At 43.7% G+C, this 18,336-nt stretch overlaps 1 protein-coding gene across 6 annotated transcripts in view; it reads right to left on the bottom strand.

The window, feature by feature from the left end:
- LOC135517985 (mediator of RNA polymerase II transcription subunit 13-like) overlaps positions 1 to 18,336 on the bottom strand; it is a 121,877-nt gene that overhangs the window by 93,511 nt on the left and 10,030 nt on the right. For 5 of the 6 annotated variants that reach the window (XM_064942780.1, XM_064942783.1, XM_064942782.1 and 2 more), the window contains exon 2: positions 721 to 958. In XM_064942780.1, coding sequence (XP_064798852.1) covers positions 721 to 958 — 238 coding nt within the window. The remainder of the gene's footprint in view (positions 1 to 720; positions 959 to 18,336) is intronic. The other variant, XM_064942784.1, reaches the window with a different exon arrangement.

Genomic DNA, 18,336 nt, shown 5'->3' on the forward strand with positions numbered 1-18,336 from the left:
CTCACCTCCCCTCTATCTTCCCCTTCCTCCTATCCTCACCTCCCCTCTATCTTCCCCTTCCTCCTCTCCCCACCTCCCCTCTATCTTCCCCTTTCTCCTCTCCTCACCTCCCCTCTATCTTCCCCATCCTCCTCTCCTCTCCTCACCTCCCCTCTATCTTCCCCTTTCTCCTCTCCTCACCTCCACTCTATCTTCCCCTTCCTCCTCTCCTCTCCTCAATCTTCCCCTTCCTCCTCTCCTCTCTCTCATCCTCTCCTCTCTCTGCTATACTACCCAAACCTTTCCATAAACCAATGCTTCTCTCCTTTCTCTCGTTCCCTCTCTTTTCACTCTCTTCTCCTGGCTTAGTCAATAAGCTAGGGTTCCCTGCTGCACATGTGCAGCCAGATAATGCAAATGCTTCTATAAATAGAGGCGATAGTGCTGACAGTGGCACTCTTTAGGGTGAGATATCTTTGGGTAATGCACACACAGACACGCAAGGATCCGAACAACGGCAAGACAAATCCACTTAGGTAGTCTGTTACTGTGTACTTCATCACATAGACTCTCCTGGGCCAGTACAATGCTACACAACACGACACAGTACATCACACCAGACAACACAATGCTACACAACAAACAATACTAAACATAAAATCTCTGATTCTGTCACAATTTTTAACACGTATAGACCCAGAAGATGAGCAGCTCTCAGCAGGGAGGGGGGGGGGGGCTCACCTTCCAGCTCGTGGTGGATGACGTCAGAGAGGTTGGGCTCGTCGCCCCACCAGAAGATCCACAGCTCCTTGGCATCAGGCTTGACTTTGCGGCGCCACACACACAGGAGGTTGGCCTGCACGCAGCGCATGAAGCTGCGCAGCACCGGGTCGTCCTGGGCTGGTGCCGAGATCACTGGCCCGTACTCGCCCCCGCCACGGAAGCTGTAGCACCTCCACTTGATGCCCGTCAGCTCTGCCTGGAGCAGAAGAGAAAGAGTGTGTTATTATTACTTCTGTATACTGTAATTAGTATCAATAAACTTCATTGAATTACAATACACAAAGAGAGACAGAGTGTTATTATATCTGTATACTGTAACCTGGAGCTCTATGTCATTCCTGCTAACAGGGCTGATTTCTGCCTTGTAACCGGGAATAAATCCACTGCTACTAGGCAGTGCTGTAACTGTTCTACTCATATGAATCATATTGTCTTCACCATGGCCGTTGTAAAATGAATATACTCTATAGTATGACACCCGAATAGGCATGTGTGAGAAAGAGAGAAAAGGAGAGAGGGAGGGAGAGATTAAGAGAGAGCAACAGGGAAAAAGAAAGGAAGACAAGGAGCGAGAGAAGAAGGGGGAGAAATGGTGTCAGGGTCAATCACTGGAGCACAGTCAGTGTCTGACATCTTCTCAATTTCATTTGATGGAATGTAACACGTTTATGTTGCCTATCAGAGGGCTCGGGGAGTGAGGCAGTCAACCTTGTCAAATAGGACGTTTGTTCAATCTATCGATGAGCAGTAAAAAGGACAACCCCACTGCACCGGGGAGAGGGATCTTTAAACAGACGCGAAGACACACCAAGGACACAGAGGATAGATTTTCTCAGACAGGAAAACAGTCTGGCCAGGGTGGAATATTGCCGTCATGTGTACAGAGTCTGTCGTTTCACTTCTGTGGGTTTTATTTATATACAATAAACAACGGACCGTTGATCCGCATTAGGAAATGATGGTTGAAAACCGTTAAGTCTCCACAAGAGACATTGATTTAGCTTTTGAATGCAACTCAATATCACAGAGTCTTCAAATTAGGCTCCAGTGTGGGTGTCTATGAAGAACAAGGCTAAGAATGAACATCTTACAAAGGCTGCGTTCAATACCCACTGAGGCTGATTTGGCAGGATAAGGGAGACCTCTCGGAGAGTCACGCTGCCAGGGCTAGGCTCCTCTACTGTGTTCAGCCAGCTGTGAGGGCCTAGCTTGGCACGCCGTCTTGGCTGGCACCATGCCACCCCTCGCCAACTTTCAGAAAATAATACTGTCTGTCCCATTGGAGCTTGATGGAAAAACAAGCTACAAGGAAACACGCAGCAAAATAGCGCACCTTGCTGGAAAAATAGATCTCAATGTGCTTAGGTGGTTGGAAAGATGGGGTGGAGGGTCCCAGCTTTAAAGAAGGGCATGTGTGTGTGTGTGTGTGTGTGTGTGTGTGTGTGTGTGTGTGTGTGTGTGTGTGTGTGTGTGTGTGTGTGTGTGTGTGTGTGTGTGTGTGTGTGTGTGTGTGTAATTGTCTTTCTGTAGTCTGTACAGTATAGCATACAAGTGTTTTCGGTGGATCAGCCCCTGTGGAAAATATGCCTCGTAATTACAAGGCCACTCTTCCATAATGACAGAGTGTGTAAAATCTGAGATATAAACATTGGCAAGTCGATAATCTGGCCTAAAAATAGGCCCGGATGTGCTTCTTTCAAAGCAAAGGAGCAGACATCCACCATCCGCTGGAGTCACTCTGTGTGAATGTAAAAACCTTAGACACAGAATCTGACAGGGGTCACTTCTAAACCTGAAACAGGTTCACTGGGAGGTAATTGTAAGGTGTCTATATGGCTGAGACTGCACTGTACCCCCCCTAGCATCACTAAGGTAGCTGGACTCTGTAGCTACATTCAAATTACCGTATCAATTACCCTCATGACCACATTGAAACTCCTGCTATAGGCTAATACATTAGCACAGTAGGGGACAGTGGGGTAAGTTGAGCCAAATGGGTAAATTGAGCCACCCTGGTCTGTAGGAAACCATATGCAAAATGAACTGTATCACTTGACCAAATATATTGGAAAAGTTGATAATTTCATGGAGTCTGTGAAGGAAGAAACCACACGGAAACAGTGGAAACCAAAAAAGTGTAAAAACAAATCAAAATATATTTTATATTTGAGATTCTTCAAAGTAGCCACCCTTTGCCTTGATGACAACCAGCTTCAATAGGAATGTTTTTCCAACAGTCTTGAAGGAGTTCCCACACAAATGCTGAGCACTTGTTGGCTGCTTTTCCTTCACTTTGCAGTCCAACTCATCCCAAACCATCTCAATTGGGTTGAAGTCGAGTGATTGTGGAGGCCAGGTCATCTGACACAGCACCATCACTCTCCTTCTTGGTCAAATAGCCCTTACACAGCCTGGAGGTGTGTTGAGTCATTGTCCTGTTGAAAAACAAATGATAGTCCCACTAAGCGCAAACCTGGAGGGATAGTGTATCGCTGCAGAATGCTGTGGTAGCCATGCTGGGTAACTGTGCCTTGAATTCTAAATAAATCACAGACCTTGTGGGAACCACACATGCAGAGATCATCCATTCAGCTACTCTGCGTCTCAAAGGACAGATTTACACTGGTCTAATGTCCAGTTCTCGTGTTTTCTGGCCCAAGCAATTCTGTTCTTCGTATTGGTGTCCTTTAGTAGTGGTTTCTTTGCAGCAATTCGACCATGAAGGCCTGATTCACGCATGAAGGTCTGAGTCTCCTCTGAACGGTTGATGTTGAGATGTGTCTGTTACTTGAACTCCGTGAAGCATTTCTTTAGGCCACATTCTGAGGCTGGTAACTCTAATGAACTTATCCTCTGCAGCAGAGGTAACTATGGGTCTTCCTTTCTTGTGGCGGTCCTCATGAGAGCCAGTTTCATCATAGCGCTTGATGGTTTTTGCAACTGCACTTGAAGCAACTTTCAAAGTTCTTGACATTTTCCGAATTGACTGACCTTCATGTCTTAAAGTAATGATGGACTGTCGTTTCTCTTTGCTTATTTGAGCTGTTCTTGCCAGAATATGGACTTGGTCTTAGGGCTATCTTTCTGTATATCACCCCTACCTTGTCACAACACAACGGATTGGCTCAAACGCATTAAGAAGGAAAGAAATTCCACAAATTAACTTTTAACAACTACCTCATAAAGCTGGTTGAGAGAATGCCAAGAGTGTGTAATGCTGACATAAAGGCAAAGGGTGGCTACTTTGAAGAATCTAAAATCTGTTTGTTAAACACTTTTTTGGTTATTACATGATTCCATATGTGTTATTTCATAGTTTTGATGTCTTCACTATTATTCCACAATGTAGAAAACCATTTTAAAAAATAAAGAAAACCCCTTGAATGAATAGGTGTTTCCAAACCTTTGATTGTACATGTACTTCCGGCGCCGACAGAGATGGCCGCCTCGCTTCGCGTTCCTAGGAAACTATGCATTTTTTTGTTTTTTTTACGTGTTATTTCTTACATTAGTACCCCAGGTCATCTTAGGTTTCATTACATACAGTCGAGAAGAACTACTGTATATAAGATCAGCGTCAACTCACCAACAGTACGACCAAGAATATGTTTTTCGCGACGCGGATCCTGTGTTCTGCCTTACAAACAGGACAACGGAATGGATCGCATGCAGCGACCCAAAAACGACTCCGAAAAAGAGGGAAACGAGGCGGTCTTCTGGTCAGACTACGGAGACGGGCACATCGTGCCCCACTCCCTAGCATTCTTCTTGCCAATGTCCAGTCTCTTGACAACAAGGTTGATGAAATCCGAGCAAGGGTAGCATTCCAGAGGGACATCAGAGACTGTAACGTTCTGTGCTTCACGGAAAAATGGCTCACTGGAGAGACGCTATCCGAAGCGGTGCAGCCAACGGGTTTCTCCACGCATCGCGCCGACAGAAACAAACACCTTTCTGGTAAGAAGAGGGGTGGGAGTGTATGCCTTATGGCTAACGAGGCATGGTGCGATGAAAGAAACATACAGGAACTCAAATCCTTCTGTTCACCTGATTTAGAATTCCACACAATCAAATGTAGACCTCATTATCTATCAAGAGAATTCTCTTCGATTATAATCACAGCCGTATATATCCCCCCCCAAGCAGACACATCGATGGCTCTGAACAAACTTTATTTAACTCTTTGCAAACTGGAAACCATTTATCCGGAGGCTGCATTCATTGTTGCTGGGGATTTTAACAAGGCAAATCTGAAAACAAGACTCCCTAAATTTTATCAGCATATTGATTGCGCAACCAGGGGTGGAAAAACCTTGGATCACTGTTACTCTAACTTCCGCGACGCATATAAGGCCCTGCCCCGCCCCCCTTTCGGAAAAGCTGACCACGACTCCATTTTGCTGATACCTGCCTACAGACAAAAACTAAAAAAAGAAGCTCCAACGCTGAGGTCTGTCCAACGCTGGTCCGACCAAGCTGACTCCACACTCCAAGACTGCTTCCATCACGTGGACTGGGACATGTTTCGTATTGCGTCAGATAACAACATTGACGAATACGCTGATTCGGTGTGCGAGTTCATTAGAACGTGTGTTGAAGATGTCGTTCCCATAGCAACGATTAAAACATTCCCTAACCAGAAACCGTGGATTGATGGCAGCATTCGCGTGAAACTGAAAGCGCGAACCACTGGTTTCAATCAGGGCAAGGTGTCTGGTAACATGACTGAATACAAACAGTGCAGCTATTCCCTCCGTAAGACTATCAAACAAGCTAAGCGTCAGTACAGAGACAAAGTAGAATCTCAATTCAACGGCTCAGACACAAGAGGCATGTGGCAGGGTCTACAGTCAATCACGGACTACAGGAAGAAATCCAGCCCAGTCACGGACCAGGATGTCTTGCTCCCAGGCAGACTAAATAACTTTTTTGCCCGCTTTGAGGACAATACAGTGCCACTGACACGGCCTGCCACGAAAACATGCGGACTCTCCTTCACTGCAGCCGAGGTGAGTAAAACATTTAAACGTGTTAACCCTCGCAAGGCTGCAGGCCCAGACGGCATCCCCAGCCGCGCCCTCAGAGCATGCGCAGACCAGCTGGCTGGTGTGTTTACGGACATAGTCAATCAATCCCTATACCAGTCTGCTGTTCCCACATGCTTCAAGAGGGCCACCATTGTTCCTGTTCCCAAGAAAGCTAAGGTAACTGAGCTAAACGACTACCGCCCCGTAGCACTCACTTCCGTCATCATGAAGTGCTTTGAGAGACTAGTCAAGGACCATATCACCTCCACCCTACCTGACACCCTAGACCCACTCCAATTTGCTTACCGCCCAAATAGGTCCACAGACGACGCAATCTCAACCACACTGCACACTGCCCTAACCCATCTGGACAAGAGGAATACCTATGTGAGAATGCTGTTCAGACTTCAGCTCGGCATTCAACACCATAGTACCCTTCAAGCTCATCATCAAGCTCGAGACCCTGGGTCTCGACCCCGCCCTGTGCAACTGGGTACTAGACTTCCTGACGGGCCGCCCCCAGGTGGTGAGGGTAGGTAACAACATCTCCTCCCCGCTGATCCTCAACACTGGGGCCCCACAAGGGTGCGTTCTGAGCCCTCTCCTGTACTCCCTGTTCACCCACGACTGCGTGGCCACGCACGCCTCCAACTCAATCATCAAGTTTACGGACGACACAACAGTGGTAGGCTTGATTACCAACAACGACGAGCCGGCCTACAGGGAGGAGGTGAGGGCCCTCGGAGTGTGGTGTCAGGAAAATAACCTCACACTCAATGTCAACAAAACTAAGGAGATGATTGTGGACTTCAGGAAACAGCAGAGGGAACACCCCCCTATCCACATCGATGGAACAGTAGTGGAGAGAGTAGCAAGTTTTAAGTTCCTCGGCACAGACAAACTGAATTGGTCCACTCACACAGACAGCATCGTGAAGAAGGCGCAGCAGTGCCTCTTCAACCTCAGGAGGCTGAAGAAATTCGGCTTGTCACCAAAAGCACTCACAAACTTCTACAGATGCACAATCGAGAGCATCCGCAACTGCACCGCCCTCAACTGCACCGCCCTCAACCGTAAGGCTCTCCAGAGGGTAGTGAGGTCTGCACAACGCATCACCGGGGGCAAACTACCTGCCCTCCAGGACACCTACAACACCCGATGTTACAGGAAGGCCATAAAGATCATCAAGGACATCAACCACCCGAGCCACTGCCTGTTCACCCCGCTATCATCCAGAAGGCGAGGTCAGTACAGGTGCATCAAAGCTGGGACCGAGAGACTGAAAAACAGCTTCTATCTCAAGGCCATCAGACTGTTAAACAGCCACCACTAACATTGAGTGGCTGCTGCCAACACACTGACTCAACTCCAGCCACTTTAATAATGGGAATTGATGGGAAATGATGTAAATATATCACTAGCCACTTTAAACAATGCTACCTTATATAATGTTACTTACCCTACATTATTCATCTCATATGCATACGTATATACTGTACTCTATATCATCGACTGCATCCTTATGTAATACATGTATCACTAGCCACTTTAACTATGCCACGTTGTTTACATACTCATCTCATATGTATATACTGTACTCGATACCATCTACTGTATCTTGCCTATGCTGCTCTGTACCATCACTCATTCATATATCCTTATGTACATATTCTTTATCCCCTTACACTGTGTATAAGACAGTAGTTTAGGAATTGTTAGTTAGATTACTTGTTGGTTATTACTGCATTGTCGGAACTAGAAGCACAAGCATTTCGCTACACTCGCATTAACATCTGCTAACCATGTGTATGTGACAAATAAAATTTGCTTTGATTGGTACTTTAGTCCAAATGTTTGTCTTGGGGTAAATTGAGCCAATGGCCATGGGGTAAGTATTTTGCAAAGAGACAACTTTTTTTAGACAAGCTATGTTTTCAAAACCGTAATGTTTACATAATTATTTCCAGGGAAACACAATATCCTGAAATATATGTAGATATCTTTGTTAGAAAGAATACTATATTTCTCTTTACGGAGTGATGCTGAATATTTAAACAATGTCTCAACTTACCCCACTCTCCACTCCTCTCCTCTACCTCACACACACACACACACACACACACACACACACACACACACACACACACACACACACACACACACACACACACACACACACACACACACACACACACACACACACACACACACACACACACACAACACACACACTCTGAGTATACCAATCATTAGGAACACCTTCCAAATATTGAGTTGGAGCATGGACTCTACAAGGTGTTGAAAGCGTTCCACAGGGATGCTGGCCCATGTTGACTCCAATGCTTCGAACAGTTGTGTCAAGTTAGCTGGATGTCTTTTAGGTGGTGGACCATTCTTGATACACATAGGAAACCGTTGAGCGTGAAAAAGCCAGCAGCATTGCAGTTCTTGACACAAACCCGTGTGCGTGGTACCTACTACCATACTCCGTTCAAAGGCACTTCAATATTTTGCCTTGCCCATTCACCCTCTCAATAACACATACACAATCCATGTATCCATTGTCTCAAGGCTTAAAAATCCTTCTTTAACCTTTCTCCTTCCCTTCATCTACACTGATTGAAGTGGACTTAACAAGTGACATCAATAAGGGATCATAGCTTTCACCTGGATTCATCTGGTCGGTCTATGTCATGGAAAGAGTAGGTGATCTTAATGTTTAGCTTAGTCAGTGTATACACACACCAGAGCTGTGATGCAGATTAAGGGTGTTTAAAAGCCATGCCTCGCTTCCAAAGGCCCAATTTCTGGTTCTCAGTCGGCAAGAGTCATTTTATCCAATGATAACAGGAGTGATGTGCTAATGAGGTGTGTATGTGCAGGCCCAGGGCAGGTTTCTGTGTAACCTGGGAGCCAAGGAGCAGCTGCTCTATGTACCGCTCGTCTAGAAGGTCTGAAACTACTCCCAGTTGACCATAGGCACAGATCTAAGATCAGCTGAAATCAACTAACCCTGTAGGGGCCAACCTACTGTTGTCTATACTACAAGTCATTAGTGAACAATGGGTGAGTCCCAGTTACCCATAGGCATATATCTGGGATCAGCGTAACCTCCCCAAATCCTGGTCTTTACTAATAGTGTGAAAATGCCAAACTGACCTTAGATCAGTGTCTAAGGAACCCTCTCATCTTACTTTGACTCACGCCCGGTCATGACAACCCAGACAGAGCTAGTGAGAGGGCCAGTGCCATTTTATCCCTCATAATACGAGGGAACACAAATCAATCATAACACCCGGAAACAACCTGAGTTTCTTCCACTCCACTGCCAGTCAGCTAGATTGTATTTGTTAACCATGGCTAATTAAAACAGCACTGTTTCAAGCACCTTGTTTACTGGCCCTTAGTTCTCCCATCTCTGAATGAACCAAATTCAAAAAACAGGAATTTTCCTTCAGTCACAGGAAGAATTCGGAGGTCTGACCTTCCTGTAACCTCCACTATCTCACTTTTCTCTTCTCTTGCACTCAATCTCTCGCTTATCTGTGTGGCAAGGCTGCTTTTGTATTATAGACCCTGTGATTGACAACAGCAACAAGTGAGAAGCGCGATCTCTCCCCGATCTGTAGAGAAGAAGAGATTAATCTAACTGTGAGCTTTCAGTGGATACAGTTGAAGTCGGAAGTTTACATACACTTAGGTTGCAGTCATTAAAACTAGTTTTTCAACCGCTCCACAAATGTCTTGTTAACAAACTATAGTTTTGGCAAGTCGGATAGGACATCTACTTTGTGCATGACACAAGTTATTTTTTCCAACAATTGTTTACAGACAGATAATTTTACTTACAATTCATTGTATCACAATTCCAGTGGGTCAGAAGATCACAAATAGTTGACTGTGCATAAAAACAGCTTGGGAAATTCCAGAAAATGATGAAATGGCGAGAAGAAGCGTCTGATAGGCTAATTGACATAATTTCAGTCAATTGAAGGTGTACCTGTGGATGTATTTCAAGGCCTACCTTCAAACTCAGTGCCTCTTTGCTTCACATCATGGGAAAATCAAAAGAAATCAGCCAAGACTTCAGAAAAACAATTGTAGACCTCCATAGCTCTGGTTCATCCTTGGGAGCAATTTCCAAACGCCTGAAGGTGCCACGTTCATCTGTACAAACAATAGTATGCAAGTATAAACACCAAGGGACCAGTCAGCCGTCATACCGCTCAGGAAGGAGACACGTTCTGTCTCCTAGAGATGAACGTACTTTGGTGCGAAAAGTGCAAATCAATCCCAGAACAACAGCAAAGGACCTTGTGAAGATGCTGGAGGAAACAGATACAAAAGGAAGAAGCCACTGCTCCAAAACCATCCTAAAAAAAGCCAGACTACGGTTTGCAACTGCACATGGGGACAAAAATCGTACTTTTTGGGGAGGCTTGCAAGCCGAAGAACACCATCCCAACCATGAAGCACGGGGGTAGCAGCATCATGTTGTGGGGGTGCTTTGCTGTAGGAGAGACTGGTGCAATTCACAAAATAGATGGCATCATGAGGATGGAAAATTATGTGGATCTATTGAAGCAACATCTCAAGACATCAGTCAGGAAGTTAAAGTTTGGTCGCAAATGGGTCTTCCAAATGGACAATGACCCCAAGCATACTACCAACGTTGTGGCAAAATGGCTTAAGGACAACAAAGTCAAGATATCGGAGTGGCCATCACAAAGCCCTGACCTCAATCCTATAGAAAATTTGTGGGCAGAACTTAAAAAGTGTTTCGCTACCCAAAACGTTTGACCCAAGTTAAACAATTTAAAGGCAACGCTACCAAATATTAATTGAGTGTATGTAAACTTCTGACCCACTGGGAATGTGATGAAAGAAATAAAACATGACATGAATCATTCTCTCTACTATTATTCTGACATTTTACATTATTAAAATAAAGTGGTGATCCTAACTGACCTAAGACAGGGAATTGTTACTCGGATTAAATTCTGAAAGTTCTGAAAATTTGAGTTTAAATGTATTTGGCTCAGGTGTATGTAAACTTCTGACTTCACCTGTATATAGTACCAGTCAAAATTTGACACACCTACTCATTGAAGGGTTTGTCCTTATTTTTACTATTTTCTACATCATAGAATAATAGTGAAGACATCAAAACGAATTGGAATGCATTTCAATTTACAGGTGTGCCTTGTTAATGGTTAATTTGTGGAATTTCTTTTCTTCTTAATTTGAGCCAATCAGTTGTGTTGTGACAAGGTAGGGGTGGTATAGAGAAGATAGACCTATTTGGTAAAATATCAAGTCCATATTCTGTAAAGAACAGCTCAAATAAGCAAAGAGAAAAGACAGTCCATCATTACTTTAACCTCTATATTTATGTTTGGAAAAATAATGTTCCCAAAGTAAACGGCCTATTTTTCAGGACCAGATGCTAGAATATGCGTATAATTGACATATTAGGATATAAAACACTCTAAAGTTTCGTAAACTGTCAAAATTTTGTCTGTGAGTTAAATAGAACTGATATTGCAGGCTAAAACCTGAGGAAAATCCAATCAGGAACTGCCCCTGTTTTTGAAACCTCTCTGTTCTTAAGCATCCTGTAACGGCAGATTTCCTCCTCTTCATCTGAAGAGGAGTAAGGATTGGACCAAGATGCGGCGTGGTAAGTGTTCATGACAATTTTAATAAGAAAAGCACTGAACACTATGAAATACAAAAACAATAAACGAATACGTGAAATAACCAAACCGAAACAGTACCGTGTGGCAACAAACACACACACGGAAACAAACACCCACAAACCAACAGTGAAACCCAGGCTACCTAAGTATGATTCTCAATCAGAGACAACTAACTACACCTGTCTCTGATTGAGAACCATACTAGGCCGAAACAGAAACCGAACATAGAAAAACAAACATAGACTGCCCACCACAACTCACGCCCTGACCATACTAAATAAAGACAAAACAAAGGAAATAAAGGTCAGAACGTGACACATCCCTATTGCCCATTTAAAGGGATATCAACCAGATTCCTTTTTCTATGGCTTCCCTAAGGTGTCAACAGCCTTTAGACATAGTTTCAGGCATTTATTTTGAAGAATGAGCGTGAACGACAACATTGCGGAAGTGGATAAGTGGGGGATCTCAGAGTGAGTTGTGCGCAAAAGAGAAAGGCGGCCATTGTTACTCCCGGTCCTAGGGAAAAGCCAACTGTCCCGGTTGATATATTATCGAATAGATATTTGAAAAACATCCTGAGGATTGATTATAAAAACCGTTTGACATTTGTCTGTGGACATTATGGATATAATTTAGAATTTTTGTCTGCGTTGTGGTGACCGCTCTTTCCGGTGGATTCCTGGGCATAACGCACAAACTATCGGAGGTATTTGGATATAAAAAATATCTTTATGGAACAAAAGGAACATTTGTTGTCTAACTGTCTCGTGAGTGAAAACATCCGAAGATCAAAGGTAAACTATTAATTTGATTGCTTTTCTGATTTTCGTGACCAAGTTACCTGATGCTAAGTGTACTTATTGTTTGGTCGAGCGATCGATAAACTTACACAAACGCTTGTATTGCTTTCGCTGTAAAGCATAATTTCAAAATCTGAGACGACAGGTGGATTAACCTCTTGATACTCTGGGGGCGCTATTTCATTTTTGGATGAAAAACGTTCCCGTTTTAAGCGCAATATTTTGTCACAAAAAGATGCTCGACTATGCATATAATTGATAGCTTTGGAAAGAAAACACTCTGACGTTTCCAGAACTGCAAAGATATTCTCTGTGCGTGCCCTAGAACGTGAGCTACAGGCAAAACCAAGATGAAACGGCATCCAGGAAATCAGCAGGATTTTTGAGGCTCCGTTTTCCATTGTCTCCTTATATGGCTGTGAATGCGAGAGGAATGAGCCTGCCCTTTCTGTCGTTTCCCCAAGGTGTCTGCAGCATTGTGACGTATTTGTAGGCATATCATTGGAAGATTGACCATAAGAGACCACATTTACCAGGTGTCCGCCCGGTGTCCTGCGCCGAAATTGGTGCGCAAACCTCAGCTGCAAGTATTTTTCCATGGAATTCAGAGAAGAAAGCAGGCTTCCACAAACGATATATCAATGAAGAGATATGTGAAAAAACACCTTGAGGATTGATTCCAAACAACGTTTGCCATGTTTCGGTCGATATTATGGAGTTAATTAGGAAAAAGTTTGACGTTGTTGGTGACTGAATTTTCGGTTCGTTTCGGTAGCCAAATGTGATGTACAAAATGGAGCGATTTCTCCTACACAAAGATTATTTCAGGAAAAACTGAACATTTGCTATGTAACTCCTCATTGAAAACATCCGAAGCTCTTCAAAAGTAAATTATTTTATTTATTTGGTTATCTGGTTTTTGTGTAAATGTTGCGTGCTAAATGCTACTCAAAATGCTAAGCTAGCTTAGCATACTCTTACACAAATTAGTGAATTGCTATGGTTCAAAAGCATATTTTGAAAATCTGAGATGACAGTGTTGTTAAGAAAAGGCTAAGCTTGAGAGCAGGCGCATTATTTTCATTTTATTTGCGATTTTCAGAAATCGTTAACGTTGCGTTATGCTAATGAGCCTGAGGCTTTATTCACGATCCCGGATACGGGATGGGGAGTATCAACAGGTTAACAAAAGGCTAAGCTGTGTTTTGCAATATTGCACTTGTGATTTCATGAATATGAATATTTTCTAGTAATATTTGACTGTGGCGCTATGCTATTCAGCGTTGCTGATGACAATTATACCGGATCCGTGATGGGTGGTTCAGAGAGGTTAAGACATGAAGGTCCGGAAAATGTCAAGAACTTTGAAAGTTTCTTCAAGTGCAGTCGCAAAAACCATCAGGCTCTATGATGAAACTGGCTCTCATGAGGACCGCCACAAGAAAGCAAGACCCATAGTTACCTCTGCTACAGAAGATAAATTCATCAGAGTTACCAGTCCAAATAAATGCTTCACGGAGTTCAAGTAACAGAGACATCTCAACATCAACCATTCAGAGGAGACTGCATGAATCAGGTCTTCATGGTCAAATTGCTATAAAGAAACCACTACTAAAGGACACCAATACGAAGAAGAGAATTGCTTGGGCCAGAAAACACGAGAACTGGTCATTAGACCGGAGGAAATCTGTCCTTTGGTCTGATGAGCCAAAATTTTTGATTTTTGGCCGTATCTTTGTGAGACGCAGAGTAGGTGAATGGATGATCTCTGCATGTGTGACCAAGAAGGAGAGTGATGGTGCAGCTTAGATAACCTGGCCTCCAAAATCACCCAACCTCAACCCAATTGAGATGGTTTGGAATGAGTTGGACCGCAAAGTGAAGGAAAGGCAGTCAACAAGTGCCCAGCATATGTGAGAACTCCTTCAAGACTGTTGGAAAAGCATTCCAGGTGAAGCTGGTTAAGAGAGCCAATGTGAGTAAAATATTTAAACGTGTTAACCCTCGCAAGGCTGCAGGCCCAGACGGCATCCCCAGCCGCGTCCTCAGAGCATGCGCAGACCAGCTGCCTGGTGTGTTTACGGACATATTCGATCAATCCTTATCCCAGGCTGCTGTTCCCACATGCTTCAAGAGGGCCACCATTGTTCCTGTTCCCAAGAAAGCTAAGGTAACTGAGCTAAATGACTATCGCCCCGTAGCACTCACTTCTATCATCATGAAGTGCTTTGAGAGACTAGTCAAGGATCATATCACCTTCACCCTGCCTGACACCCTAGACCCACTCCAATTTGCTTACCACCCCAAAAGGTCCACAGACGACGCAATCATGTAAGAATGCTGTTCAGCATTTGACACCACAGTACCCTCAAAACTCGTCATTAAGCTCGAGACCCTGGGACTCGACCCCTCCCTGTGCAACTGGGTCCTGGAGTTCCTGACGGGCCGCCCCCAGGTGGTGTGGGTAGGTAACAACATTTCCACCCCGCTGATCCTCAACACTGAGGCCCCACAAGGGTGCGTGCTCAGTCCTCTTCTGTACTCCCTGTTCACCCATCACTGCGTGGCCATGCACGCTTCCAACTCAATTATCAAGTTTGCAGACGACACTACCGTGGTAGGCTTGATTACCAACAACGACGAGACGGCCTACAGGGAGGAGGTGAGGGCCCTCGGAGTGTGGCGTCAGGAAAATAACCTCAATGTCAACAAAACAAAGGAGATGATTGTGGACTTCAGGAGACAGCAGAGGGAGCAGCCCCCTATCCACATCGACGGGACAGTAGTGGAGAAGGTGGAAAGTTTTAAGTTCCTTGGCGTACACATCACGGACAAACTGAAATGGTCCTCCTACACAGACAGCATGGTGAAGAAAGCGCAGCAGCGCCTCTTCAACCTCAGGAGGCTGAAGAAATTTGACTTGTCACCAAAAACACTTTTACAGATGCACAATCGAGAGCACCCTGTCGGGCTGTATCACCGCCTGGTAAGGCAACTTCTCCGCCCACAACCGTAAGGCTCTCCAAAGGGTAGTGAGGTCTGCACAACGCATCACCGGGGGCAAACTACCTGCCCTCTGTGACACCTACAGCACCCGATGTCACAGGAAGGTCAAAAAGATCATCAAGGACAACAACCATCCGAGCCACTGCCTGTTCACCCCGCTATCATCCAGAAGGCGAGGTCAGTGCAGGTGCATCAAAGTTGGGACCGAGAGACTGAAAAACAGCTTCTATCTCAAGGCCATCAGACTGTTAAACAGCCATCACTAACATTGATTGGCTGCTGCCAACATAGTGACTCATCTCTAGCCACTTTAATAATGAAAAATTGATGCAATAAATGTATCACTAGCCACTTTAAACAATTCCACTTTATATAATGTCCACATACCCTACATTACTCATCTCATATGTATATACTGTACTCTATACCATCTACTGCATCTTGCCTATGCCGTTCGGCCATCGCTCATTCATATATTTTTATGTACATATTCTTATTCATTCCTTTACACTTTTAATTTCATAAGGCAGATGTTGAGAAATTCTTAGGTTAGATTACTTGTTAGATATTACTGCATGGTTGGAACTAGAAGCACAAGCATTTCGCTACACTCACATTAACATCTGCTAACCATGTGTATGTGACAAATAACATTTGATTTGATTTGATTTGAGAATGCCAAGAGTGTGCAGAGTGATCATCAAGGCAAAGGATGGCTACTTTGAAGAATCTCAAGTATAAAATATATATTGATTTGTATAACACTTTTTGGGCTACTACATGATTCCATATATGTTATTTCATAGTTTTGATGTCTTCACTATTATTTTACAAAATTCTATTCAATGTAGAAAATCGTTTAAAAAAATCAGAAAAACCCTTGAATGAGTAGGTGTGTCCAAACTGTTGACTGTTACTGTATGTGTTAGTATACAGACAGGTGAATGACTATACTACAGTGTTTGTGTTCAGGTATCAACCAATACAATATCCTGCAAAAGGGTCAAACAGAAGACACTCGACATCTGGTTGTAATCAAACACATATGGGAGTCAAAACGTCTCCTCTGGTGAACCTTTGACACACACATAGCTGAAATTGCAAGTAGTGGCCAGAGTCAGACACATAACTTAGTGGGGATAAAAGTCAGGCACATACAGTACAGGCACAGTAAGACACTGTAGATGTTACATGTAGTGTGTTGGACTCACTATATAGAGCCTCAGCAAACCAGCACAACTCAGTAAGGTGATAGTGAACCTATTGTATACAGCCTTAACACACAACCCAATAGAAAACCCGTAGACTCTAAACAGGAGACAAATAACAACAGGGAAACCCCCATAATATAATTATAAGGTTTCTGCACAGACAGGAAAGCACAGTTGACTCAATCCACACCTTTGAGGTCAGCGGCAGACAGAAAGGCGAAGCCACAAGAGTTCTTGTGGAGTGAGAAAACATTCACATTATTGTCCTGCCTTAACAACTTGGGGTGTTGGGGAATAGCTTCACGAGTAATAATGAATGGATTGTTTGTATTTGACCTCCATGTCGCAAATGTAATTTTTCCTCTAGACTGATACACATACACACACACACACACACACACTAGTGCAAGGCACTGCAATAGCAAGATTGTAATAGATATTGGGAGAAAAAAAGGGGAGAAAATACACACAAAAAACAAATAGACGTACATTGACGCACAAGGTCATGCATGACAGCAGAGACATGACTGTATAGTGGGCAGAGCACTTCCTTCTAGGATTGGGAGGCATCCAGATTTTCATATCGTCATACCATCCTTCTCTCAGCCCGGGATTTATGGTATTACCGGCGTGGTACACAGAGGGGTGTCAAAAAATGCAAAAAAGACCATTGGGCGTCTAATACCAGAATGCTAACAAGTAATTTGCAAAAGTAAATTTAAAAAATCCTTGCAGGCTGCTAGCTAAATATGCTAACAATTGCAAATGAAAATAAAATAATTGCAAAGACAGGCAATCAAGCTCATAAAGTTATACATATATAGGTATGAGCAACCGAATGTCATTTTTGGTGAGTTTGACATTTACAAGCGAACAGGAACGAGAGACATCGTGCAAATGGTCAAAGTTTTGACGCATGCAGTACTGGCTCTCCAGCAGCATGTCTACATACTGTGTCTGTTGTGAGTCTAGAGTCGCTAGGTCAACGGCTTGCCTGCTTGGAGAAGAGGGTAGAGGAGCAGACGGCCAAGAACTGAGAAGAGTAAAAACGCAAGGAAATCAAGATAACAGTGGCAGCTGTACAAATAACTCCCCCAAAGGGCTTTTACTTCTCAGACCCGGCAGAAAGCTAAAACAATATGATGCCCCGTCACCTTATTAATTCAGCCACTTACTTAGATAGCAAGTTAAAGGGGCTGTATTAATGCAAAATTTTGTGTTTTTCACGCAGGAAAAAAAAGATAAAACACGTAAGAAATATCTTGCTGGAGTTTTGTAAACACAGATCTAAAATGCTTCTTAAAGTAACTTCTGCTCGGCATCAGACTCATTTTGTGCTTCAGTTGCCCTTCTAAACTATGATGAGAATTCACAAACAGGCATTCAATCAGCAGACAGCACTCCAAATGATATGTAGCTTCTTTTCTCCAGTACTACGGTGAAATGCAATATTAAAGCAGAACATTAAGAAATATAGCTGGCTACATTCTTTCTATGATAGGCCTAAACATTAGAAATATGATGTCCATGCATCATTTTAGCAAAAAAAGACCTTGCTTCTTCATTTTAAGCTCATTTTCGTGTGGCTGCCAGCCAAATAGAGTTGCCCTTCTGTTGTCATCTGATGAAAATGGAGCTATTTTCATACTACCTAACTTTGGAAGTATGCTTGGGGTCATTGTCCATTTGGAAGACCCATTTGCGACCAAGCTTTAACTTTAACTTAACAAACCGTAGTCTGGCTTGTTTATGGCGGTTTTGGAGCAGTGGCTTCTTCCTTGCTGAGCGGCCTTTCAGGTTATGTCGATATAGGACTCGTTTTACTGTG

This window comes from Oncorhynchus masou, chromosome 28, assembly GCF_036934945.1.
Source record: "Oncorhynchus masou masou isolate Uvic2021 chromosome 28, UVic_Omas_1.1, whole genome shotgun sequence".
Classification (NCBI taxonomy): Eukaryota; Metazoa; Chordata; class Actinopteri; order Salmoniformes; family Salmonidae; genus Oncorhynchus; species Oncorhynchus masou.